This window comes from Gymnoscopelus microlampas (genome assembly GCF_963454915.1).
Source record: "Gymnoscopelus microlampas genome assembly, chromosome: 5".
Classification (NCBI taxonomy): domain Eukaryota; kingdom Metazoa; phylum Chordata; class Actinopteri; order Myctophiformes; family Myctophidae; genus Gymnoscopelus; species Gymnoscopelus microlampas.
In genome coordinates, this window is record NC_139942.1 from 31,369,583 (window position 1) to 31,396,356 (window position 26,774).

The 26,774-nt window shown below is 42.9% G+C and overlaps 1 protein-coding gene across 5 annotated transcripts; it reads right to left on the minus strand.

Moving 5' to 3' along the window:
* per2 (period circadian clock 2) lies at positions 1–25,797 on the minus strand. Of its 5 annotated transcripts, XM_084057462.1 has the most exons (24): positions 25,633–25,797; positions 21,473–21,516; positions 20,777–21,241; positions 18,444–18,536; positions 17,880–18,037; positions 17,128–17,249; positions 14,960–15,161; positions 14,245–14,296; positions 13,190–13,332; positions 12,825–12,903; positions 12,553–12,659; positions 11,598–11,751; positions 11,329–11,443; positions 10,386–10,535; positions 9,668–9,761; positions 9,137–9,317; positions 8,489–8,613; positions 8,086–8,292; positions 7,561–7,824; positions 6,357–7,255; positions 5,332–5,587; positions 4,466–4,673; positions 2,640–2,790; positions 1–2,395 (listed from the first exon to the last, which is right to left on the minus strand). In XM_084057462.1, the coding sequence occupies exons 3-24, from the start codon at positions 21,142–21,144 to the stop codon at positions 2,315–2,317; spliced, it is 4,209 nt and encodes a 1,402-aa protein (XP_083913588.1). In that variant the 5' UTR covers positions 21,145–21,241; positions 21,473–21,516; positions 25,633–25,797; the 3' UTR covers positions 1–2,314. The 5 variants fall into 5 exon arrangements, with proteins under 5 accessions (XP_083913588.1, XP_083913590.1, XP_083913587.1 ...); XM_084057464.1 differs by lacking the exon at positions 21,473–21,516 and having other exon boundaries at positions 9,137–9,314; XM_084057461.1 differs by lacking the exon at positions 21,473–21,516.
* Positions 25,798–26,774: the final 977 nt, after the last annotated feature.

Sequence of the window (26,774 nt, forward strand, 5' to 3'; positions counted from 1 at the left end):
AGTATTTCAAAAACATTTTAATTTGAAAACTTTTAGCAACAGGAGAGAATAGTCTCCATGTTCAACATAAGAAAAGAAAACACAACAAACTGTACAGAAATTAGATAGGAAATGTGCAAGTTGCCATTTAAAATATGCCTTAGAATGCTTACTTAATAACAAACTGCAGCATAAGCATTAAAAGAGCAGAGAAGTGCAAACAAAATACATCTGTTTCAATTGCTTTACGCCCGTGTAATAACCCTAATATTAAACTTCAAAGTGACCACACATTCGATCCATGGGCTTTAGTTCCACATTCAATCCACAGCAGGAAACAGTATACATCAGAAAGGTGTCAATTGTATATACAATATTTGTATGTAGTATAGATGGATTGCAAGAGACGCATCCAAAAATGTTCAATTCGTAGGACACTTTCACACTGTTGACATGACCAAAATATTCTTCTCACATTATCATGCAAGTTTCACCCTAGTCTACGGCCCATTCTCTTCTTCTATTTACTCCTACGTAGAGTAGAGATGGTCACCGCTTAAAAGTCAGACATTACAAATACAGATTGTGTAGTGTATATACACACACACAGTATCAACAATCTCATAGGTTGTTGGCCCTCTTTGCTTTTTTGCTGGCTGTCTTATATTATAACAAATATTATATTATACAAATCTGTAAATATACATAATATACCTGCTTTTCCAGGAGAAATTATTTTCTGTAAAAAAAAAATCACTGAGGATTACAAACATTTCAACAGAAAGGTGCATCATGCTTGTGCTCAAACTGATTAAATGTTTCCCAGTCTTAATGGCTCTTGAACAACAAAATCCATCAGGAGGTTTACATTAATATTGATGCATGCTTGTGTAGTAGATTTGTGAGAATGAATTATGACAAGAAATAATATAACACAAGTTTTTTTTCTTCAATGGAATGTACGTATTATGCACACATTGTTGACCTCAGTTTGTGTTCAGTCTCTACTCTCTACATGAGTCTTGGCTCTATGGATCATTATTACACCACATTCACACCTGCAATGTCGCGGCGCTGGAACTTTCAGATTGGGCATTGAGTTTCAATGCAAAGTCTATGGAGACAAGTATTTCAATGTTTTCCACAGTGTCAGGATGCTCAACAGTAAAAAGCATGGCATCAAAGCTGAGCGTGAACGAACACGTTCATGACTCGAAACTGTTACGTTCATGATTTCGTTCATGCCCCCCTCCCCCTCCCCCGCACACCGCACACACGACGGGCGGGCTGTTATTCCTCTCGCGACAGACAGACCATCAGACAGACAGAAAGCTGTGCTGTAGAGTTGTCCAGTATAGACATGAATTGAAATAAAGGTAGCCTACTGTTGTTCCTGGACAAAAGACAGATAGTGTTAGCACGACATTTAAGTATCAAAAGAAATAAATATGCATGGTCCGACCTAGACAAAGGACAGATAGGTCAATTAACACGTTTTAGTTTGAGTAGAAGATGCAAATAGTATGCTACAGCTACTATTCATGAAGTTAATAGTAGGCTAGTTAAAGACATGCATGGAAATCGATAGTCATGAGTGTACTGACTTGGGCTGCTTTGTATAAAATTATTATTGTTATTATAAATAATTATCGACAAATAAAAATAACTTTACATTATATACTGCAGTAATGTATTACTTCTACACATTATATTACAAAGAAGATGGTGCAAATAGATCGTGAATGACAGTGCTGTGTTTCTGTACAGACTGTGCAGTCATGTCAGTGGGACCACCAGATGCACACAGTTGCATGCAGTTAGCGTAGCGCATCGCATACGCTCCGCCAGGACCGCAAGTGCTACTGAACGAGAACGCGAACGAATCATTTGAACGAATCTTTCCCGTGAACGTGAACGAAATCGTTCGTTCACCAAAATGAACTGTTTTTCCCACCACTAACTGACTGACTGACACACAAACACAGACGGATGGACGGACAGGAGCGAAAACATAGTGTCAGGCCTTCGGTCCGGCCTGGCAGAGACAATTACAAACAGAGAATTAGACAGTACTATCAGCATTAGTTCATGTAATGGCTGCTGGCAAAGGAGACTTGGGCTCTGAGTCACATCATTGACGGATGTTGCTTTGAGCCAAGTCCTGGCTGGTGTCTGTTAATAGTGAGTCACATAGCGTGACAATTCTTATACAGCCAAAGGACTTGAGTGCTGGTGAGTTACCAAGTGCTGATTAACTTATGTGTATAATCAATAGGGGGTAGATAGTGTGGTTAGGTGCCAGGGCGTGGACAATGGCGTTCAAGGACTCCTGTCCTCAGGCAGTGGACCACCCCGACGACTCTCTATGCCCGCAGTCCACATGCAGCTCTGTGGTGTCGTCACAACATGAACAGATCTGGTGATCGTACATCGAACAAGTAAAAATAGTTTTAGTGAGAAGAAAGACAGCATGTTCGTGTCTCCATGAGACATGCAGAGACAAAGAGGTCACTACACAGCAAAATCCTCAGTGTTCATTTAACTCAGACAGTGTACACATTTCTACATTTACTCTTAGAGTAGTAAGATAGATAGACAGGAGCTGGTGCTAAAGAAAGAGGAGCAATACAGCAGAGAGAGAGAGAGTTTTTTTTGCTTACCGTGATGTTAAGAGACCTGGGCAGGCCTCCCTTCTTTAACCAGGGGTGAACCTCCATCAGTTCTGTCTTCTGGTCTTCTGTGAAGCGAGGCTGATGCTTCTGCAGAAGTCTCAGTTTCTCTCTGTCCTCCCTGAGGACCCTTTGGATGTCACTAGAGACCAAAACACACACATACACCACAAAAAAAGATCTCAGGATTATGTTTTCACACAAAAAAGTTCAGAGACAGAGAAAGAAGGAAACATCCTCTAAATGTCATCATCTCTCAAGGGAATACAAATAAATTCTGGTGAGTGGCAATCAGCCTCACTAATCAGCCAGGATGTGTTTTGTCTCTGTCTACCATCTAGTGGCCAAAAACAGTCACTCCATGTGTGGTGCTCGTGTGAGGCAAATACAATGAAAGCCAGACACAAACTCACACTGAAGCTTAAACGTAACTATACAAATGATCTAGCATAGTTAAGATAAGATTAATGGAAGACATGTAAAATAACTATTCATGCAAGGGGGAGTATGCTTGAGAAGTTAGCAGTTGAGTAAGATTCAAAATTCAACAGAATTTCCCCCCTTGAAACCCATCATAAAATTGTCCTACTGTTTACCTTTGCAGCTGTTACCTGTCTGAGAATGTTTTTGTTTTTTTTAAACAATTACATTTTTACTTTTTCCATCACTTGACAGCAGTGAGGCATTTAAGGCCATGAGGCGCCCAAGTGAGCCATTAGGCGAGTGCCCGTGCCAAGCAGCCAATGGCCTTGCGCATCGACTAGTGCGCCATTCTATTTGCAAACTGATAGGGTTGGAATCGGTTACAGTCAATTTCAAAATTACACATAGTACTTGAATATTGATAAGAGACTTATTTTTTGTTCAAAAACCTCAACATTCATGGACTTTAACAGTAAAAACAAACAAACTGAGATCTCTCAACAAAAGGACTGAAGTTACTTCAAATAAGGATCCCTCTCATTTCATCTGGACTGAATAGCCCTCAACATAAGAGTGTTAACTATACCAGAAATGTACTCATTTAATGTAAATGTGATGCCCAACATGACCTACCTTGCTCTAAAAAATAAAAAAGAATAAAAAGAAAGTTTAAAAAAACAACAACTCAAGATTCAAGTAGAAGCATAGCTTAGCTTGACAAGATGACCCAAAGTGAGGCACACCTTGTCTGTCATGCAGGATGTAAGGAGCGGTATCCGGGCTAAACACCTGGATTTAAGGGAGTCCCATCTCCGTTTGCACTACACTCTGTCAAGTTGGAGTAATAAACTTGGTTTTCCACTCCAAACATTACCTGCATCTTCCTGAGTTTGGGTCCTGCATGTAATCTCCTGACAATCCCTATTCTCAGCAAGTCATAACAGGCGAGCACAGCACATACCACATGGGCAAAGAATGCTCCCAACTGGCCAGACCATTTGCTCTGTCTTTCCTCTGCTATCTGTTCACATTTCCTGTCTCTCTCTTCTCTGTGACTGTCTGACTAAAGCATGAAAATTACAAAGTAGCGTAAAAAGAAAATAGATTTACGAGCTCACGTGTCATAACGCAACACGTACGAGCATGTAGATCAGCTATTTTAGCTTTTTGAAAATATAACGATTTTAAGTGGTTAACATCGGTGTAGCCTACTTTGGGTCCCATTATCATGTTCCTAGTACAATAATAGGATAGGTTCTGCATGTTCAGTTTGAAAGCTTATTGTGCAGTTTCCATCATGAAGGAACTGAGAAAACATTGCCTTTAAATGTGTTCCTACACATGGTTAACATTCTATAGGTTAAACATAATCCATCCCATCTCCTCCTACTCACCGTGAGGGCAGCTGATAGGTCCTGATGACCTTGTCATCTGTGCTGGCTGTGAGGGGCCACAGTGGGTCCTGCAGTGTATACTTGATTATGTCTTCACTCTGATCCACCTCCATGGGCTTTCTCTCGTTGCTGCTTAAATTACCTTCGACCTTCTGGCTGTTCTGGGATGAGTCCACACTGCCAAAGTAGTTACTGCTGCCGTTGCTTCCTGAGGGCCCCATAGATAAGATGGATATCATTCTATTTGACCTCATGGCATACTGTACACTGGTACACATCCTTTCCATATTATATATGTATATTATTTTAGCTACAGTAATGTCACGCTCTAGTACGTTGGAGGTGCAAACAAAGGTGCTTCTTTCACGGATTTGGTTTCTTTTTGTGGCTCAGGAGCTTTAAAATGACTATTTGGACCCCTGTCTTAAATTTTCATAAGATACCAGTTGATTAATGTCCCTGCACTACAGAAATTAACCATACGCTTGCGCTAGGACAGAAAAATCTATCACTGTATACAATCCGTCTCAAAAACTCATGCTGACATCTGTGTTGTTTGCACTTACAAGACAATGGCAGACTCGGCCACCCCCCAAAAAACCTGTACAGTATGCAGGTCTTTAAGAATACAGTATATCCTATATATCCCATACATATATTTTAGGGGTGTAATGGTACACATAATTCATATTGAAACGTTCTGTATGAGGCTTTCGGATTGGCACGCATTACAAACCGAACAATGGTGCTATTTTTTCATACAGGATAAATGTGCGCGTGCGTGTGCGTGTGCGTGTGTGTGTGTGTGTGCGTGTGTGTGTGTGTGTGTGTGTGTAAATTTGTAAACATCAGAGAAGTCCAAAGACCTTTTCCGCTGCTGGTGGCTCCACTAGCAGAGTGTCCACAAGCAGAGTGTCCACTGGCAGAGCGTCCACTGGCAGAGTGTCCACTGGCAGAGCGTCCACTGGCAGAGTGTCCACTGGCAGAGTGTCCACCAGAGCCCATGGAACCTGTGGTGGCCGAGCCAGTGCCTGAACACGAGCCTGCGTGGAGAAGTATGTCCAACATGGAGGACGAGGACGAGTTGACATCGCTGTTGTTCCCATCGCCGAGTGAGCTCGCCTGTAGTGTAAAAGAGGAATTCATGATGAGTAAACACAACCTCCAACTGACAGATCCCCTCTGCTTGCTCCAGACTACATTACTGTGTGCATGCTGAATGGTGACTTCATCTCTTTAGACTCTTCTCACTGAGTTTCTTCTCACTGAGTGGAATATTCTCCATCACCCCATTAACGCCATGCAAACCTGTGTGTCACACTGTACACTTCAGTGCAGTTCCATATCACCGACCACTTTATCAGACGCAGATCTCCAAGTGCACATTAACACAAATTTCCAACCCGCCAATCATATGGCAGTAAATCAAATAATGCATTTAGGCCTATAGACATGGTCAAGACGATCTGCTGCAGTTCAAACCGTGCATCAGAATGGGGAAGAAATGCGATATAAATGACTATGAACACTGGTTGTTAGCGCCAAATGGGCTGAGTATATAAGAAACTGCTGATCTGGGATTTACACGCACATGTCCCCCATGTCTCTCCTGCTTCCTCATGCCCCCATGTCTCCTATTTCCTCATGCAATCCTCTTAGTCCTAACATCTCAGCCTGCAGCACACTTTATCCCAAGACAAATGCTCACAGAAGCAGGTTATGTAGTCGGTATACAGGGGTCTAGCCGTCCATGTGGACCAGGGACTCTGACAGAAGGCTATTGGGTAAGGGATAATGGCACCAAGAATTAACACCCTGTGGCGCACACCGAAGATCACAGGGCATCACACCTTTCATTTTAACACACACACATTGGAATGTTGTAATTTACCTGTTGCGGTTCCTTTCCCATGGCTTGGCTGCCGGTTGGAACTTTCTCCCTTTCCGCGGTCTTGTTCCCATGCCCTCCAGGAGAGAGCACTGTGCTGTCCTGTCTCTCCAGGGACCTCTGACTGTCCTCCAGCTGCAACAAGTTGAGCTGCAGTGGAGAGCTGCAGCTGGACTGGACCAGTGGAGGAAACCACTGGCCCCCAACGCCAGACTGTGGCGTGGAGGAGCAAGACAAGCCCTCCGCGGGGGCCATAGGCATTTCGGAGAACAACGGGGACAGGCACCACGCCTGAGGATCGATGGGATTCTGAGGACTACACTGGATCTGGGTCTGGTCTGCGAAGGCAGGCTGACCTGGGAAGGGGCCTTGCCCTGGGAAGCCAGTCTGATCAAAGGGCTGGGGCTGCATGGGGAAAGGCTGGTAAAAAGGCTGCTGTGGAGGTGGTGGTGGAGGTCCGTTGCCCACCAGAGGAAACGCATAGTTAGGCAGCACAAGGGCCACGACAGGGGTCACCATGGATGCCGTGTAGGGAGCAGGGTGGATGGCTGGGGCACAAGCAGGGACCTGGCTGCACTGGCTGTGTCCGAGGCCCGTTAACAAGGGGTCTAGACAGGGTGCCAAAGTGCTTTCTCTGGAGTACACCTGGAGAGTATATCCTGGCATAATAGTAGTATAGGCCATGGGGAAGGTGGACTGGGATGTGTCGGAGGCAGACCAGGAAGTCTGGTTGAGGCCCTGGTTTAGAAGCGGAGGCCGGAGCTGCTGCCATCTGTGGCGGGACACTGTGCTGTCTGACGACTCTGTGTGTTTCACACGTTTAGACTTGGTCTTCTTGTTGCGGGCGCCACGGCGGGTGATGGGCTCTGCACCGCGCTTGAAGGACCTTGCAGCGGGCACAACTATTGGGATGAGAGGATCAGGTTAATTTAGAAAACTAAAATCAATTGACCACATGTAGCATCTCTATTCTGTCGTAATAGGGGAACATTTGGCGAAAATAGCGGATCTACAAGCTCACAACGCATCACAACCCGACACGTTGTGAGCTTGTAGATTGGCTGTAGATTTGGAGGGGAAAAAAGGAGGGGAACAAGTACAGAACCCTGGGGGACTGCGGTCAACAAAGTATATGGAGTTTAAGTGGTTATCCTATCCTAAGTGTGTGAGTGTGGATACAGCAGGGCTGTGGCATGGTCAGCATTACCATCACTTGGCATCGGTCCTTTGTGGCGCTCCAGGTACTGAGAGCAGTCGGCTTTGAAGGCCCTGACTCCTCTAATCTCTCTGAAGCGGTACAGGAAGGCCTGCTCCTCCTTCTGAGTATGAGCTGCCAGAACTCGCTTGGTCAACCCTAGTTTCTTATAGGGCTCCCTCTCCTGGATGGGTGGTGAAACAGCACTGATGGGAGGCCCAGGGGTCTGGTTGCCCTCTGTCGTCTCCCCTACTCGTCTCACATCCTCCACGATCTCTGCATGGAAAACAGAGTGGAGTAGAATTAAAGTGAAGCCAATCACATATCACATATAATGTGCATCACACAAGTACATTATATAAGGTAGCACACAGCACGCTTTGCTAACATGGCTAGATATGGACTATTGGCTTTTTCAAATCGGGGTACGTGTACTCAGACGTGTACTCCTATTATTAATAATAAAACATTGACAAACTGTGTGTGAACCTACTGATCTGTACATGCTCACACTCATCTGTAAACACAAGTGCTAACCTGACTCGAGTCGGGGTTTCTTGTCTCCTAGGTGCACAATGGTGCTACTGTAGCAACATTGGCTGGTTATTGACACCACACTCTCTGGTTTACTGGATACAGGCAAGGGCAGGGAGGTGCCCACCACTGCTGTGGCCGTGTCACGCTGTTTTTTGTTTGCCTCGTCCAAAGGAGGAAGGTCAGACCGATCCTTTAACAAAACGGGCTCTGCCACAGAGAAGAGAGAGAAAGAGAGAGAGAGAAAGAGACAGAAAGAGAGATTCCCAGGGGAATAAGGCAAACTATTTTGAGCTAGAGCTTTTTGCAATCACAATCTGTGACTTAAAGCCAATATGTTGCCATGGATAGGATCACTGAGTTTGATATCATTTAACGATATTATAATTCCTGCAGAAGGACCTACCTACGAATGCCTGCATGGCATTGCTTTCCTTCTGCTTGTATTCATCTGAGTTGGAGGAAGTGGTGTTGGAGGAGAACTGACACTTCCTCTTCATGGTGCGGGGTACATTGCAGCCCTCCAGGTATCTGAACACAATGGCACACGTATTAACCTTTCTATTCTATTCTATTTCTATGTGTGCTTTTTGTCTCATTGCCCTTTCCAGTTGCTTCCTTCAGCTCTTTAGTCAAGTTTCTTCACTATCAATCATGAGGACATAATGAGTACAGACATAACAGCACATCAGAGAAAATCACATGTTTGCGACAGCGCCGCTGCAAGGCTGCACCCATTCCTAATGAGGAAAATCCTGCAGCAAAGCAAAGCAAAGCAAAGTTTGTTGTTTACCCAGGGTGTCGGACTAAGCACGAAGCTTGTTTCCAGCCGGACCCTGCATGGAAGCCTTGCTCAAGGGCTATTCAGCAGTGATTCATGATTGATGTGATGAATTGGGGAATCGAACTAGGGACCTTCCGGTATCAAGGCCGCCCCTCTAACCACTAGGCCACCGCTGCCACACACAGCAATACAGCAGGATACTGATGCAGTGTGGCAGGACCAGAATAAATAAATGCAAAAAGGCACACAAAAAAGTCCATTACTATTTACCTAGTTACACTGTCCAGACAGTTGATCTGCTGGTAGGAGTAAATAGTCTGGTCGTTGAAGGCCAGCTCCTCCTGAAAAAGGGCCCTGCTCTGCTCCATCATGGCCCCTGTCTCCCTCCAGCTGAGAGGGCCGGTCGAGTCCTTGGGCCTCGCCACAGTTGAGCTCTTCTGGAGTGACTCTGCTGGGGAGAGGCCAAGAGTTAAGGCAAATGTGTACTTCTGAGACCGTGTCCTATGACAAAAATCTACAGAAATCAACTCTAAATGCATTTATTTCAGTTCAAAATACATAGTTTTTGCATAATGCAAAGTGCAAGGGCATTTGTTAGGATCAATGAGAAACTCTCACTATGTCTCATGTATGTATGCACACACCCACACGCACCCACCCGCCCGCACCCGCACACACACACACACACACACACACACACACACACACACACACACACACCAGAGTCCTGCAACGGGCCGGGCGGGCGGGCGCGGGTTCTCAAAATTGGACACACACACACACACAGTTGGTTAGACTTACTGCCTTTGCTCCTCTTGCTGTGCGGTGCTGGGCAGACTTCCTGCTCCAGGCTCTTTTGGATCTGAACGCCTTTGCAGAGCTCCTCGAAGGAGCACTGTGGTACAGAGAGACAGACACATACACATACCAATGTCAGCAGAACTTCCATATCTAATGTAGAGAGAATCAGCTCCCAGTTGCATCTGCTTTTGAATACAGTTCTTGATTCAGATCTCTCATTCAAAAATACAATTATTTTAACGGTGAAGCTGCAAAAACTACAGCTCAGCACCATAAGCGCCCCCATCTTAATGCAGACATTTTGCACTGACTTGCTCTGCAAGGCCTTATGCCCTTTCAGCCCCAGAAGGAGCAGGACTGGGGGTCAATCAATGTAACAACATCCGCTCCTTCAGGATGACAAGTTAGCTGTTAGTCTTCCTTGCCAGGATGGCTTGATTCTACTGATTCTAATGTCTCAAGGACCCCCTGGAAGACGAGATGATGCATTTCAAGGGGTTTATCCTCCAATAAAATAAAATAAAAAGCCATTATGGAATATTCCGATTATTTGGTGTACCTTTTATTATGTCTCCAATATATTGTTGTCATTGATGAAGATCTTGTACTTGTGCTGGTCTTTCTTGTTTTATAGTCTGTTCAAATTTGTTAAAATGACAAATGTATGTAATTTGTGCTTTGCCAACAAAAATCTTTAACCAAACATGGTTCTACCTACTGGTTTGACATTGCGGATCTCTCCCTCGTCCTCTGGCTTCATCTTGTTCTCAGTACCATTGTTGGTGCTCTCACCACAAGGAGTCGCTGCCAGGACGTGGTCATTGCTGCAGAGGCTACCGTAGCCACTGGAGCTGGTGTTATGAACCGGCTTGTCATATACACACAGACACACAGACACACACAGTACAGGAAGAGGTTCAACATGACAGACAGACCAATACAGTCTTACGCTGAATTCACACCAGTTGCGGTATTCCGCTTCTGTGTTCTGAGAATGCACCGTGCAAGGAGGCGTAGCCTTTGTTGCTACCGCAGTGTGGCAAGACAGAGCGGCAGCCAACTGGAAGTGTGGTGTTGTCTGAATTAGCGATGGGATAGGCGTACACACACTATTTGCGATGGACAGACACAGGCTACTGTGTGAAAGTACCAAATATTGAAATATTGAAACAAAGTTTTGAACCAGCATTTCCAGATGTGAAAATTATCAACTGCCCTGTTTCCTACCTAAAATGTATAGATCATTGACAAACAAGCTGCCAGAGACCCGGTTTGATCCCCGGGTCCTCCTGGCTATGTGTCTATGTGTTCTTGAGCAAGACAATGAACACCTAGAACTGCTCCTGATGAGCAGGTTGGTGGCTTGCATGGTTTTCTCCGCCATCGGTGTGAATGTGAAATACATTATGAAATGCTTTGGACAAAGGCACTTTATAAATGCAGTCCATACACTTATTCCTGCCTGTGCTGTGCAGCGAGAGCTGGACCACAATTCGCTTATTTAACAGAATCCCGCACTACGGAAATTAGCTCACTGCTGCTGGTGGGAATTCAGCATTACAGCTTAAGGAATAGAACATTGCACACTTTTCACTTTCTATTTATGTACTGTGCTCATATACTTCCTTGCTTCCTCTTTTTCCTGTTCTGTCTCTTCTTACCTGCAGCAGGAGCTTATGGATCTGTTCTGTGATCTCCTGAATGTCACAATCTGTGCTCTTTGTCTCGCCTGAGGCAGGTACTGGTGCCACAAAAACATCCTCATTCAACGGGCCCCTGGGAAAAGTACACACAGAAAAGCCTTGAGTGCACACACCAGGTGAACCAGAGGAATAAGGCATGTACTGCAATACAGAGAGTGAGTGGTTTGGCAAACTATGACACACTGTAATAACCTTATATTGAATCAAGATAGGAGAGTAATACAAACATGCAGACTTTGTGCCTCCCAATGACAAAGGAGACCTTCCGGCTCCATGGGTTGACAAAGCTGGACCAGCTGGTGTTGAGGACGATGTACTCTCCATTCCGAACACGGAACCGGATGGATGAGTGGTCAAACGGCTGGCCGGCATACTGAAGGACTACGGAGGGACAAGAAATAAACTTTCAAATTATATGGAAAGCCATTGAGTCCTTTTAAAAACAAATAACAGTTAAATCCATTACAAAAGGTTTTCTTTGCTTTTTGTATATTCATTCCATTTGAAGAGCCTAGGTGACCAATTTGTCACCACAGGAAAGCAAAACTGACTAGTAATAATGTAGGCTACTGCAACTACAAGTAAGACGCGCGAACGCTGGAAGCGAACGCAGCTCGAAAATATTGTGTATTTACGGACTCTGTGTGTGTGTGTGTGTGTGTTTGTGTTTTGACTGTAGCTGCACTCTGGCGCCCTTTGTCGGCCGCACCCAGGCAGTGCACTGCACACAGACAGACAGACACACAGAGACACAAGCCGAGCAGACTTTCATAGTAAGCTCCACTTGGGCGGAGGCGCGCCTTCGGCGCGCCTCCTTCCACTTTCGCAATTATCATCCATTTAACAAACAATTACATTTCATTGTCTTTTATTGTAGGCTGCTCCATAACTGCTAGATTTGTGGAGTCGTTTATCTCTGTCATCTACTGGTAGAACAGCATTTTAACAGAAATTATAATTATTGGGTTTGTCAGGTCCATATAATATCCAACCCGGATCCTGGGTCTCTCTGGTCTCTCTCTTCTTGGACACGCACCAGGTCGGTTATGTAATATCTTTGAACAAATTCGTATCGAATTTCCTGGGTCCGTTAGGGTTTGGATCGTCATTTTGGACCCATAGACCATGTGGTTAAGCTTTTCTCTGTTTCATCAATGGTTTCACCCTAACCCACTGACTCACTCTTCCTGTGAATGGCCAACATGATCGGTCGGTCACTAGGATGCACGTGCGTGAGGATCGGGGTACCAATGAGGTCCTGGGGGAGATAGCCCAGGAGTGGAACAGCCCTGAAGCAAAATAGGAAACAATAGAATAGAATAAACAAACAAAAACAAAACAAACAGGAAAAAAGGGTGAAAATCATCAGTGAATGAGCAAGTAATGATATGAATTAGAACCATCCCCAAGGGCTTTAGGTCAAGGTTAAGAAAACAATTCACACTATGTCTTACCTCTCATCAACATCCTGGAACAGGCAACTTGGAGTGTGCGTGGTGGTGAAGATGCATTTGTCAGCTGGGATTCTTGGAGCTGGAAAGGAACAGAAACTATTCAAGTTCTTTTCCTTAAAGATATGTTTTTAATGAGGCAGGAACTGACCCTAGCCCATTCCGATTATGTGGTCAGCACCAGGATTCCATTTGAAGGGCATAGGTGATAAAAGTTAGAGATGCCCTCCCCTCTCAAGTTGGAAACATACAGAGGGGATTAAATCACTGTGCTTTGCACCGTATTTTGCAAGGTGTAAGATAGAGCCCACAGAGTTAAATTAACACTTTGCTGTGTGTGGTGGTACAAGGCAGGTTGGGGTGCTTACCTTCATAACCGGAGTGAGCCCGCTCCGCCAGCAGGAGGCAGCAGAACTGTTCCTCAGCATGCTCTGTGTCCTGGACCTTCATCAGGTAGGGTGTCATACGGAACGGATAGTAGTGCCGGTCTCCATCGCAGTCCTTACTGCCACTGGATAGAGACAAGAGCAGAGATTCAGACAGTTGCAAGAGCAGCTACACAGGTGTGCCTTCTTGCAATTCATTATTCTGCTCTTACCTAGTCAGTTACATAGTTGCTGTTTGTTGCACTTGTTTGTCTAGTCTTTTGGGTGTTAAATGTTTTAAACCGCAATAGAAACAAGCCTAGGGCTTTTTTGTGATTTTATCAATTTTGGCGTTTTTAATTGTTGCACTGTGTATTTTTAAAAATGTCAATAAAAATATTCACTCAAGGGGGCACTGTGGAGCTATTTTCCCCCATGAAATGGCTAGCAGTCATGGTATTAGATTCTGCATACTGTATCTACTGTATTTGCTTCCTGTAAAAACATAAAGCTAGTGGGCGGGAGTTGTCACGGATATTGATTGGGGTTTACTAAACTTGCGTCAACAGGCTTTAGCACACCGGAAAGTCTGTTTTTTGTGTGTCTAACCAGTGTGATTCGGTCTAGAGCCTCTCTGTATGTGGTCATTTGCACACACACATGCACACACCATTTCTGTTCACGCTGTAGACACAGACCGTATCAGCAACCTGCAAAACAACTCTAGGTGTTTACAGTTCCCAACGAGAACAAATTAAACATTGAATTGGATTTCATTGGGGTCTTTAAGTGGAAGTGAATAATTGAGTGTGCAAGTGTCTGTGGGTGTGTCTGAGTCTGTACGCTATGTGCGTGTGTGTTTGTGTAAGTGCGCACATGTCTGTCTGTCTGTATTTATGCATGTCCGGATATGCCTCTTCTGGAAAAAGAATCGGGTTGCCTTTCACATGCAGTAGGATGGGACAAAATAATGAAAGGCATTTAGAGTGGAAGAGACAGTGAATAAACACTACTTGAAGGTACGTACGAGGAGCAGATGGCCTGGCACAATCACCCACCTGATACGACAGAAGAAGGACTTCTCCTGCATGCAGTCTGGTGCGGAGGACTCTATAATGCCGGAAACAGACATGGTTAAATTCAGAAGTCAGAGAGGAACGTGACCCAGCTACAGTAATTACCAGTAGTTTTCAGGCAGCTGAGTCTCCTGCTCCCTCGCATAGCAGAGATTCACAGCTCAGGCCCCAGATTTATGAATTAGAATAAGGGAAAAAATCTAGGTGGAAAATGAAGGGGAGTCTATTGCTTTTAGGTAGGCTAGCTAGCTGACAGAGTTCCAGTCATGGTTGATAATATTGAGTGATTCAGCGAGTTTGGGCGTTCAGTTTAACCGGCGCTGGGCAAACAGACTGGAAATGCACAGAAATGTCACCTCATTCGCACGGTGAGAGCAACTTGACTTGAGTGTTCATGGCTAGCGGTGCTTTGGAAAATGAAACTGGTTGCCATGCAAACTGTTACATGTCAACATTTCTCAGAAAGTATGCCTTGTTAATCACCAAAATAAAGCCAAGACATGCTTGAAAGTATGCTTCAAAGGGGATTGTAGATTCTCCAGTGATGCGGCTATACAGTCGGCCTCTCATCTGGTAATATCTGAGTGACCCATAATCTAAGCAAATCTTTATGTAATAATCCCACTTTATCTGGTATTATTACAACAGTCTCTACCCAAGCAGAGGATCAGGTATATCTTATCCCAGGTGTCATCACCTGCTCCAGTACACATGCTCCAAAAGGGCAGGCAGTAAGGCGTGGCGAAGCTGTAGAACACGCTGACATCCTGCGGTGCCAGGAACTCCACAAATTTGGCACTCTTAAACACGTCCCTCTTACAGTTGAGGATTGAGGCAGCCTGGTCAGAGATGTACACAATCTTCCCCGTGTTGAGAGACACGGCCGCAGAGAAAATATCCTGTCGGGGAGACGGACGCAAACTTTAAATTTAAAAGACATTGCTAGAAACTGGGGGTGTTCATTTTAATCCTGACCTCAATCTGATTTAAAGAAGTATATTCAATAGGCCTGCACAATATATATATATATCGTCGTCACAATATCAACATGCGCAATATACATATCGCAAATTACTTTTATATATTCCAAAAGAGTGTTGTTGTTGTCTCCGCCAGGCCGAAAGGCATGGCGAGAGAGTATGTTTTACCCCCTGTCCGTCCGTCTGTCCGTCACACAATGTCAAACACATTGTTGGATATCACTCCTACAGATTTTGTCCAAACCTCACGCAAATCAGTACACAGTATCTCTATAGTTATGTGATCAACACAGATCTGTCCGATTTTCTATATTCTATCCTGATTGGCTAAGATTGGCTTCCAAAGTTTGCAGGATTGGTTCGTTTTGAACAAAATGCCTCAAATCATCAACGCAGTGTGCAATTGCCGTGAAATTTTGTGCACACCTTCCCACTAGGCCGAGGAAGAAATGCCACCCTTTTCACATTGGCCTGTTATAGCGCCACCAGCAGGTCTAATTTAGCAAAACACATTTTTGGAACAAAATGCCTCAAATTATGAATGCAGTGTCCGATTGAAAGGCCTAAGAAGAAATGGCACCCTTTTCACATTGGCCTATTATAGCACCACCAGGAGGCCACAATAACCTAATCTGACCTGGCGGAGACCTGTGCTCCGAGGAGCACTTTTTCTAGTTTGTTCTTGTTTTCAGATTGTATTAAGTTCAACAATCCAGGTATAAAGGATGTTTTAGTTTAGATAAAAGACAATGTTTTAAGCGGAGCAGTGAGAAACTGTATTGCTAGTTTGTGGTACTGTACATCTTCATTGTAAATAGCAGCTGTAGCTAGGTGCAATGTTTCCAGTAAAACCATATTGTTAGAAAGGAAATATGATATTTTTCTTTCTTCTTGTTTTTGTGTGCATGCAGAGTAGGATATTCATGGTCTGGGTTCTATGTTAGCAGAAAACCTAAGGCAGAAAGACATTAAAATGCATATTCAGTATTTGTTTATTTACTGCAAGTCATTGTCAAGTCAAATCTTTTCTGATCTGAAGAAAGCTTTTGTTTCCCCACGTTTTGACTACTGTAACTCTCTGTACATCTGTCTTACCCAAACCCGGAACGCTGCAGCCAAGCTTTTAACTGTCTCCAAACAATTTGACCACATTTCTCTCATTCTAGCATCCACACTGGCTGTAAATCTATTTTAGAATTGATTACTATGACTATGAGCAAACGTGTAGCCTGAGATCCTCAAGCAAGCACTGCTGGTCATTCCAAACTCCAGTGTAAAAAAAAAAGCAGACCAGCTTTTGCTATTAGAGCTCCTGCACTTTGGAGTGCCCTGCCCGATTAAACCAGGCTTGCTGAATCCGAGCCTTGTTTAAATCACATATCTACAAAGTTGCTTTTAATGATTAATACTCAACGTTAATGTATTTACCATTGTAACTCAGCTCATTCATTGTAGCTCAGTTCCAGGACAGCTGACAGTCAAGGTTTTGAATAGCTACAGAGGAAACTGTTGCAGGTGAGAGCAGCTGTTAAGTTCTGTCCGGAGTCTCCGGACATTGGCTCTCCCTGAATGTGTGTGGAGATGACAGATTGTCTTAAATCAGCCATCCCCCAATCCCATAACGATGTTTTTATCTGTTACCTCTGTTGTTGTCTACATGTGTATTTTATTTCTTGTGTGAAGCACTTTGTAACGCTGCAAGACTTTAAAAGGCGATAGCCCTTGTTATTATTATTATTATTATTATAAAATGAGGCATTAAAAAAATATATATATATATATATAGTTAATGTTTTAGTAATTTTTAGAGAGACAGACAGACAGACAGACAGACAGACAGACAGACAGACAGACAGGTTGCGTGGGATTGACTGCAGTGACTTACGTTGTTTTCGAGGGTGTATTCAGAGGTAATACTGTCAATCTCCTGTATGGTGTAAAAAGACACGTCCAAGCCAGACGGCTGACTGTCACCAGTCATAAGCAGCTGATGATATTCCTCATTTGCTGAAACACAAGTAGAGCACAACATCTTTACAAAGACATACCGGGTGTCTGTTTTTCTACAACTGTGAATTGTGTTTCCTGGCCATAGCTGAGTGGGTAGAGAGGCCACCTGGGAAAAAGAAGGTCCCCAGTTCGTGTCACGGCCCTGGTCTATGTTTCCCTGAGCCCTGAGCAATACACTTCCCTGAGCAATACACTTAACCCCTCTGCTCCCCGGGGCGATGCCCCCGTAGTGCCCACTGGATGGGTTAAATGCAGAGGACACATTTCACCATGTGTCCAAATATACAGTGACAAATACCCCCAAGGGAGTGGGGACCAAAACCTTTAATTTAATCCTCTATCTATCTATAAATTCCAGGAATATCTGTCTGGCTCTCCATATGCCCAAATCTAGAGATAACTGACATCATAGACTGGCCCATTATTATACTGTGATAATGGGTCCTGCAAGGGTGCTGCTTGTGAATGACGGCCATCACCCGTGAATCACTGGTACTGCACTATTATACTAAAATATAAAGACATAACAGATGTATCCAAAGTCTAAATTCATAGTAACATGTGGGTCCATAATTAGAGACAAGACAAGGCAAGACAAGACAGACAGTGAGATGTGAGTGTGCTTACCTTCCACCTGTTTGATACAACGCAGGGCGTATTTGAGAGTGTTGAGGGTCGTGGACGTGTTGCTCTTGTTCCTCTTCCTGGAGGGCAGCTGACGCTTCAGTTCTTTCAGAGTTTTAATCATCTCCTTTTGGTTTTTGGCCTTGGCTGACTGCTCACTACTGCAAGATGCATGAATCACACACACATGCATAGAAGCAGGTCAGATGAGAGACTGTCCTTTATGAACACGCCAGGTTTCACAAGGGTTCAAAAGAAGTAAATAAGTACATTTGATTTTATTTTACATTCTTATAATATTTTGACTATAGCCTAATAAATTATTGATTTTTTTTTTTAAAGAAAACAATTGCTCAACGAAAACACACAGGCTTGCAATGTAGTGAAAAATAGGCTTTATATGTTTTAGGCTGTTTCAAGCTAACTGCCTAAATACAGGATAATGTTAGCTGATCCAGGTAAGGTTAGGTTGTGAGATGAATGGGAACCTACCTGTAGGTGAGTTGACTAATGACATAAAGAGGAGGACTATGGTGTTACACAATTGTGGCATGTCTGAATGCTAACCTGCAGCCGCTGGTGGAAGGGTTGTCCTGTTCTGAGCTCAGCAGACTGAAGGCCATGGAGCTGCTAGGAGGGGATGAACTGTGGGAGTTGGAACTGCAATACGATAGAGACAGAGATTATTCTCCTATTATCATTATTCTGTTAATATTATACATACATACATTAATAGTATTCATATTTTGTCACTGTTCTTCTCAATTCCAACTGTATCCATGGATGCAAAATGGCATCAAGAGTTACAGGCCAAAAGGTAAAGCGGCCTGTTATCGCACCACCATGGGGTGGAGGTTCTTCCTTGGCCTACTGGGGTGTGCATGCAAAGTTTAATGTCGATCGGTCCAGCGTTGTCTGAGATTAGCGGTAGATAGACGGACAAATGGACAGACAGACAGGGGGAAAAACATTGTTACTCTCTGCCTCCCGACCTTTTGGCCTGGCAGAGATAATAACTTATTTTTCAGTGAGTCACACAGTCATACAAAAAAGTATTAACTAGGCTTAATGCAAATGATCACATGGGGGTGGCCAATATTACATTACATTACATTACAGTCATTTAGCAGACGCTTTTATCCAAAGCGACTTACAATAAGTGCAATCAACAAAGGTAGGGAACGAAAGCTACTAATCACCAGAGGTTATAAGTGCATTTTCTGCAATAACAAGCAACCAAGAGCATACCTAGCGCTAAGGTAAAAGTGCAATATATCAGCTACCTATTTCCTTAAACAGATGAGACAAAGTAGTCAAATGAGCAGGAGCTAAAAACAAATAATTGTATTGACTAAACAAGATCCAATAAACAATTCAACAATAAAAAAAGCATTCGTACAACTAGTTAACAACAAGTATATATTCCCTTTGCTCCACCCATGGTCCTATAGACAACCAGTTGATCACCAAAGGAACAACAAGTGGTGCGCGTGCAAACAAAGCATTCCAAAATCTGGCCCAACAAGTCTGACTCAGATTTAATCTCTCCAAAATGAACTTCAAAAAGTCACGTTTAATATAACGTGGGCCGTTCTAGGGCACAGGCTTTTCCAGTGTCAACAGAGGGATGTTTCAACCCAAGTTCATTTCAGGACACAACTTGTTTGCCCTGTAAGGTTGAGGGAAAACAGAACCCTCAGCGTGCGTAAAGTAGAAGAGTTTGTGTACTTTAGACCAGCACATTGGCTAAACTTTATCATCCTATTTCTGAGCAACAGATCATAGTATGACATAGTTTTACGGCACTTTAAACCTGTTTAGTGCCTTAGTACTCTTATATAGGCAGCCATAAATCTTTCAACAGACCTGCTGGCTTTGATCCAAATGAAACCTGGATATGGAAATATCATAGAGACTGCCACTGCAACCTTCTTAATTGACTTTATCCTACATCTGAAAAAGTTAAAAAGCATACATGCCTCAAATGTGATCATATATTTCCCTTCATGAGTTTGGAAACATTAATATGAAAAAACAAAAGAACGAAGAAAAAAAAAGAAGAAAAAAAAAGAAATAGCTTAGAACAAGCTCCCAGACAAACCAGCAACTGTCTCTAGCTGGAACAAATGATGGGTCACTTAATTATGACACAGATGTGGTTGATGAAGAGACATCTTTTCTATAGTAGCCACACTGACAACAGACAGAAATGTGCATTTCAGTACCAGGTAGTGCACTGTGATACACATGATACAATTTAAAAAACACTCTTCAAATCAATCTTGTAGCAGTAGCACTTTTCCTATAAAGCTCCTCATGGTTGACGAGACGGCCCAGAAGGAACAGGTCCAACTGTAATTGCATTCACATCAGGGCTGGATCACCACCACTGACTTGGCTGATTAAATTTGAAAATAAACATGTAGCCTACATTGCTGATTGCTGCATTCATTCAGACAGGGGGGTAGGCCGCAAAACCAAAATACCATGGATTTTTAAACGGGTACGGTCGGTAGAAATATAAAAAAATATTGAGTTACTTTACTGTAATAGCAGTGCTGTGTTACAGTACAGCAAAAATACTTGAGGATGTTCTATACTGTTATTACAAGTATATCATCAGATTGTTAACTCAATTTCTTGTGGTTTATGTTGTAGGACTACTACAAGTTAAAATACTGTAGTGTTCCCAACCTTTTCTGGACCAGGGTCCACTTGAAAATCTTAAAAGCGTTTGTGAAAATGCACGCGAAAATGCACGCCGTGGTCAGATGGGTGTCAGTGCATTTTTGAGAGCATGAATTGGAAGAATCACTATCACAATCATGAAAATAAGGTTTTCAAGGTTTAAAATAATTTATATTTCTATGTTAAATCTCACCACTCCTGCAGCCACTGACCTCTTGTTGCTCTCAGAAGACCGCAGGAGGGCGGAGTCTTTGCTGTTGCTGTTAGAGCTACCCGTTGACTCCCCATGGCTCTCGTTGCTGTGACGGTCATTCCCATGGCTTTCATTGCTGTGTGACTCTGCACCACTTCCACTGGACCTGTTGCTCTTCATCTCCACATATTCCTCTTGGAGCGAGTGGGAGATAATGCTCTCGCAGGGGCTGTGAGAGGAGGCCAGGGGGTCCATGGAGCTGCATCCTGATGACCTCCTAGGCATGGAGATGTAGGAGGAGGCTCCCCTGCACCCAGAGGCCTCATCCTGGCCCTCAAGCCCTGGGTAGCGAGAAGGCTGGGAACCTGAAGCCTGAGCTTCCGACATGAAGGAGTTGCTGTTGATGGCTGGTTGGAGGTGAGCTGAGAGAGGCGTGGACTATCACTCCATTATCTACTTGGAGGTGCCAAAGGAAATGGCATATCTATAGAGAGACAAAGAATACAGCACATTAGTATGAATTTGAGGAATATAAAACAACGCAAACATTTTACTCCATTTACTGTGCTGCAGGCTTAAAGGGAAACTTTGCAGATGTTTAAAACAAATCCTGACGTTCTATTGTGAGGACATGACAATCCTTCAAAACACTTCCCAATGTGTTCTGTGTGTTGAGAGCTCGCTTTCTCAATGCTGGAAAGTCAGTGGTACACACCGTAGGCTGGCTGTTATCGTCCAGCGAGTCGTCGTTTGTGCCTGCTGAGGTGAAGAAAATAACTGTTTGGAAGTAGTGCATTTTAAAAACAAATAAAACGGCCAGAGACCAAACTGATAAGATGGTTGTCACCACGCACATTTCTGAAAAGAATGTCTGAAAACACTCTGACCTTCTAGTGGTTGGACAGAAAGTATTAGTGTATTAACACTCTATCATAGGCTATTGCCCTTAGCACGGGACAGAATCAAAGTTCATCAACATTAGTAGCCTACATCATTTTCTTCACATCCCAAAGAAAATTCACACCTTTGTCCACACTTTCAACAATGACCGTAACCTTGTTGTCTGTTTTGATATTCAAGGTTCATTTGTGTCAACATTTGTGTAATGTCTGACACTAAAAGCAGCATTTAAATTGTCATTCAATAAATCATGGTGCCAATTGTATTCATTTAACAGTTAAGCACTACAGCTCTCAAACCATTGAATAAGGAGTGTTTCAAAAGACCACTGAAATGTCCATAAACTCCCTTCAGTTTGTGACCCCCACTGAGAATTAGCAGACACCCGAGGCAGTGCACCTGTTTTATACAATCCACGATCCGGAGTTGAATGGGCTCTTACCAAGGACACAAGTAAAATCATTTCACATGACACATCTCTCTGTCTGAACAAAAATGCATGTGTTCTAACAAGACAAGGGAAAGTAGGGGTGGCAATAACCAGGGACCTCATAGGTCAATTTTTCACTTTTTATGGCAGTCAATACGACAGTAGCCATAATATAAAAAAAACTTAAATCAATACATTACACTATTGTCCCCTCGCGACCAGAGGTTGCATGGCGAGACTAACCGACACTAAGTCCCGTCTTTCTGATTGTAAACACACTCATACGGACGGTACATTATAATATTCAGTAACAGGTCTTCTCTAGTTAAGACTGAAAATAATATTGCTGGATGATGGAAGATTCTCACTGTGCGTGTGTGAGTCCCAGTCGGGCTGGCCTTAATTATCGTCATCTCTCATCCTAGCATTGAGCTGTCAACACCTTTTAGGAGTCGTAGCAACAACAAATAACCGAAAATTATTATGATGCTCAAGTCATGATTCAGCCTGACCTTTCTCTTTCAGTGACTATGTGAATAGTGACACCTGTGGCACGGTTCCGTGTTTACTGAATAACCAAATGAGTGGCCATGACTTTTTTTCATATTGCAGAGGAGTGAGTGCACTCCTGATATTCCACTGGGAGCACAGTAAGTTCCTCTCAACTTCCCTGCCAAATCTGTCAGACCAGTTGAGTGCCTAGTGCATAAAGTAAAATAAACAAAACAAAAAAATCAGGCAGGCTGGAGAGAGATGTAGGATTGCAGGGCTTGGCGAGCGTTTAGTTGGAAGTTGGTGCTGTTGTTTTATCCTCACATGAACCCAAGAGTGCCACTGAGATCTGCTTTTGTGTTACTGTATCTAGTGTGTGACTGTGAAATAGCACAACAACAAAAAATGCCCCATTATTCTAACTTCTGTTCTTCTATTATTCTACAGAATAATAATAACATGACCTAATATGCAGAGGTCAGGGGAAATTAATACTACGGTCACAAGAGTAATTGTCTAAAAAAATCTATTATTCTACAGAATAATAGAAGAGAGCAATTACTCTTGTGACAGTAGTATTAATTTCCCCTGACCTCTGCATATTAGGTCATGTTAGTAAATGGTGTACAACATTAACTTGCTTAAGGTCCTTATTGAATTAACATACTGATTTGCAAATTAACTTTTTGCTGCTCAATCGCTCACCTCAGACTGATCCAAATAACATGTAAACTTTACTACACAATGGCACCTCCATAATTTAAGCTGATAAAAAGGTATATAATTTCTGTATATTGTGACAGCCTTTAAACATGTCATACGATAAATACGATAAATAAACTTTCTTGTTACCAACGCGCTTGGACTCCTCTGGTGCGTCATCCTCTTAAAATGTAAATATTTGGCAAGAGTGAAGGGTCGCACTACGATGAGTCGTTTCTTTTTCTCCATTATGCCTTTCAAAAGAACAAACATTTCGGCTATCCAGCCTTCGTCAGTGACGAACGAACTGACGCCAAACACTGATGAATGTTATGTTCAGAGGGATCTATTTGCTACAAAAGCAAAGGAGGGCAGAACTGGACAAGTAAAGCTTGCTGGGAAAAAAATGTCACCATTGAGAGAAAGTGTTTTTTTTTTTTTAAACAATATATAACTATAATAACACTCCACAATCATAATCCGTGGAAACCCTTGATCCATAGCCTGGGGGTCCACAATCACCATCAGACCTCCAGCTTAGAAGTTTGCTCACCTGTGATCAAGGGTAGGAGCCCTTGCATGAAACTAGTTTTGACACTGCATTCCTTTAAATCCTGTCATGCCCTTTATCATTATCTAATCAGTAATCACTCATCATGTATGAACAGGTACATGATGGTTTTGACTCTAATCTTTCTTTTTCCATTGTTCCATTGGCATACCTTACATCACAACCATTCAAGGTCTAATACTTTCTCATCAAGATGTCACCAACTATCGAAGCTACCTTACCAAACAAAAAAAACATGTTTTGGTTTGGTATGGTAGAACTGGTTGAACTTTATCTCCTCCTGACCTCAAGTAACACTGTCCTCTGAAAAGCCAGCAATCTCTATAATAACCATATGACACACACCTCTGCACCTAAATTGGCTTTTTTTAATAACTTATATTTCTTTGTGGCTCAGTGGTTAATGCAGAAATACTATCATTGTAAAATGTGTAGCACATTGGCATAGACATGTATTTCTGGTAAATGTATTGATAACTTGTTTGTATGACTGTGGAAAAAATGTCCATCACAAGCTGGCATGGTGATGACCCCTGCTCCTTTAGAACAACAAAAACGGAGGGGGTTGTCTGATGGTGGATCAGCCAGTCAGTGCACAGACTATGGTCCCCTGTGATCCGCAAGGACCCGAGTTCGAATCCGACTCCTGTTTTGTCTTGCGTGTGTTTCATCTCTCTGTCCTTGGTTTTCTGTCCAGTGTTGCTCAAAGTTTGTGCCGTGACGCCAGTCCATGGGGGCCATAACAAGTTTTCCTTGCGTCATATCTCAGGGAATGATTTAAACATTTATGTAGGCGTGTACCCACTACCCCTACGGCCCTACATAAACCCAGCATATCTGATCTGCAGGGAAAAGTTGTCAAATGCAGTGATATTGAATATTTTAAGAGATTGGAATCACAAAATGATAATAACAGTAATAATTATGAAGTATTCAAATAACCTAGTAATAATACGGCCTATCATACTGCTAAAGGTCAAAGTAGTAAAATATGCCACAAATATTATAAGTAACTTGGGGTGCAAAAACGTATGGTGACCTGAGCCCAAAACGTTTGAGAACCACTGCTCTAGTCTACACTGACCCAAGGAATGAAGCATGATGAACATGCTGAAAACAACTGAAACTTGACAGACAAATCAGAGCGGGCATAACATAGGCCATAGGATCTCGTCTCAATGAATCATACAATGAATATCCAGATCTTAACACCAGTATCACTATTAATTAATTAACCAACCAACCAATCAATCAACAAAACATTAGTGCCCTTTAAACAGGGACACAATATAATATATAATTCTGCAGTAACTTCAACTTCCACAGTTGCATTGTCACTAATCTATTAATTGGCATTGCTGCTTTCATAAAATGGACACGGATACTATTTATACTGCCGTGTAAGAACTGCAGTGCATGACATTATTTATGACTAACAAAAACGTGTTCACAGAACAACAACGGTGTGTTATAATAGCCAATTCATGGCAGCACACACACTATACCAGAGGAAAACATTTGTTACATCATGACAGGGTTTCTCTGTAGTCTACTGACCGAATTTGAACCACAGGCACACACACACTGACAAGAGTTATGCAACGCCCCTTTTATATATGCTTTATCATCACATGTGGAGCGAAGCACGTTAAAAACACGTGTCTTCATGCAGGCATTTGCCTCCCATATTAATGTAGTCATTTGCGGAACAATTACAGAAATAGATCAACTGCACACAAACTGCAAGAAAATGCTTGCTTACAAGAAATGTTGCACTAACCTCGTAGAACCAGGAGCGTTAAATCCTTCAGACGTATGTATAGCACAAAAAGCTCGGGTACCTGCGAGATGCGCTTAATTGAGCATCTGTCCGTGAGTTCAGTAGGTGGTCAACTGCTCATCATCACCATCATCAGCAGCAGCATCAGTAGACGGTTTGACACGCTGCTCCTGTACGCTAAAGTTTACAGTGAGTGTGGCAACAACACAAACCTGCCAGTGTTGCCAGGTTTTGCAAGAGATCAAGTAACCAGGTCAATGAAAACAAGTCCAAAAGAAGCGACTATGCTCACGATGCAACTCGTTGTGAGCTTGTAGATCGGCTATTATCAAAAAGGGTCTGATTTTTGATAAATATTTTTTTAAACATTTTTAACAACACAAATCTTGTATTTTCAGATGGGGGATCCGCAGACAAATACATATTAATGTGGGTCCTTGATATGAAAATGTTAGCCCAAAATAAGCAACTAGTCTGCACTTTAGAAACAAGCCTAAAAAAAGCGCAACCCGTGCCACTTATAACCAATATTTACAAGCATTTATAGAAAAACAAGCCCAAAATCGCTTATAATAAGCGGACATGGCAACGCTGATTAACCTGCCCAGCCCATCACCAGACATAGCTAGCGAGATCATTCCTGACTCCTCCCTCGTCTCTCGTCTATTCTGCGCTCATTGGCTGAGATGAGCGTCGTCTCCATGGAGATGACGCGTAAACTGCCACCCCCGCTCGGTGACTGGCTCGCCACGCTGTCAGTCATTTTATGTAAGGACGTCACCCCCTTCACGTGGAATCCCACGACTACTACAGTCTGGAGCCAATCACTTACAGTAAATACATGCCATGCAGCTGGTTGGTTCATTGGCTCACAGACCGTTATCTAAAGTTTAACTGTTGTTATACAATAACAATAGGCAATGTTGTACTATTGGATGTTTGTATGTTGATTTCATTTTTAATTGGCCAGTCTCAATCAAAAAATTACCATCTATAAATGTAAAATGTATCTCCTACTTTAATTTTAGATATTCTAATACTAATAGTTAATGAGCTCTGTGATATAATTATATTCTATTCAACAGACCTCTGTCTTGCCTCCACTGCAAGCAATGTCTGTTAGAGCTATTTGCTCACTTTCA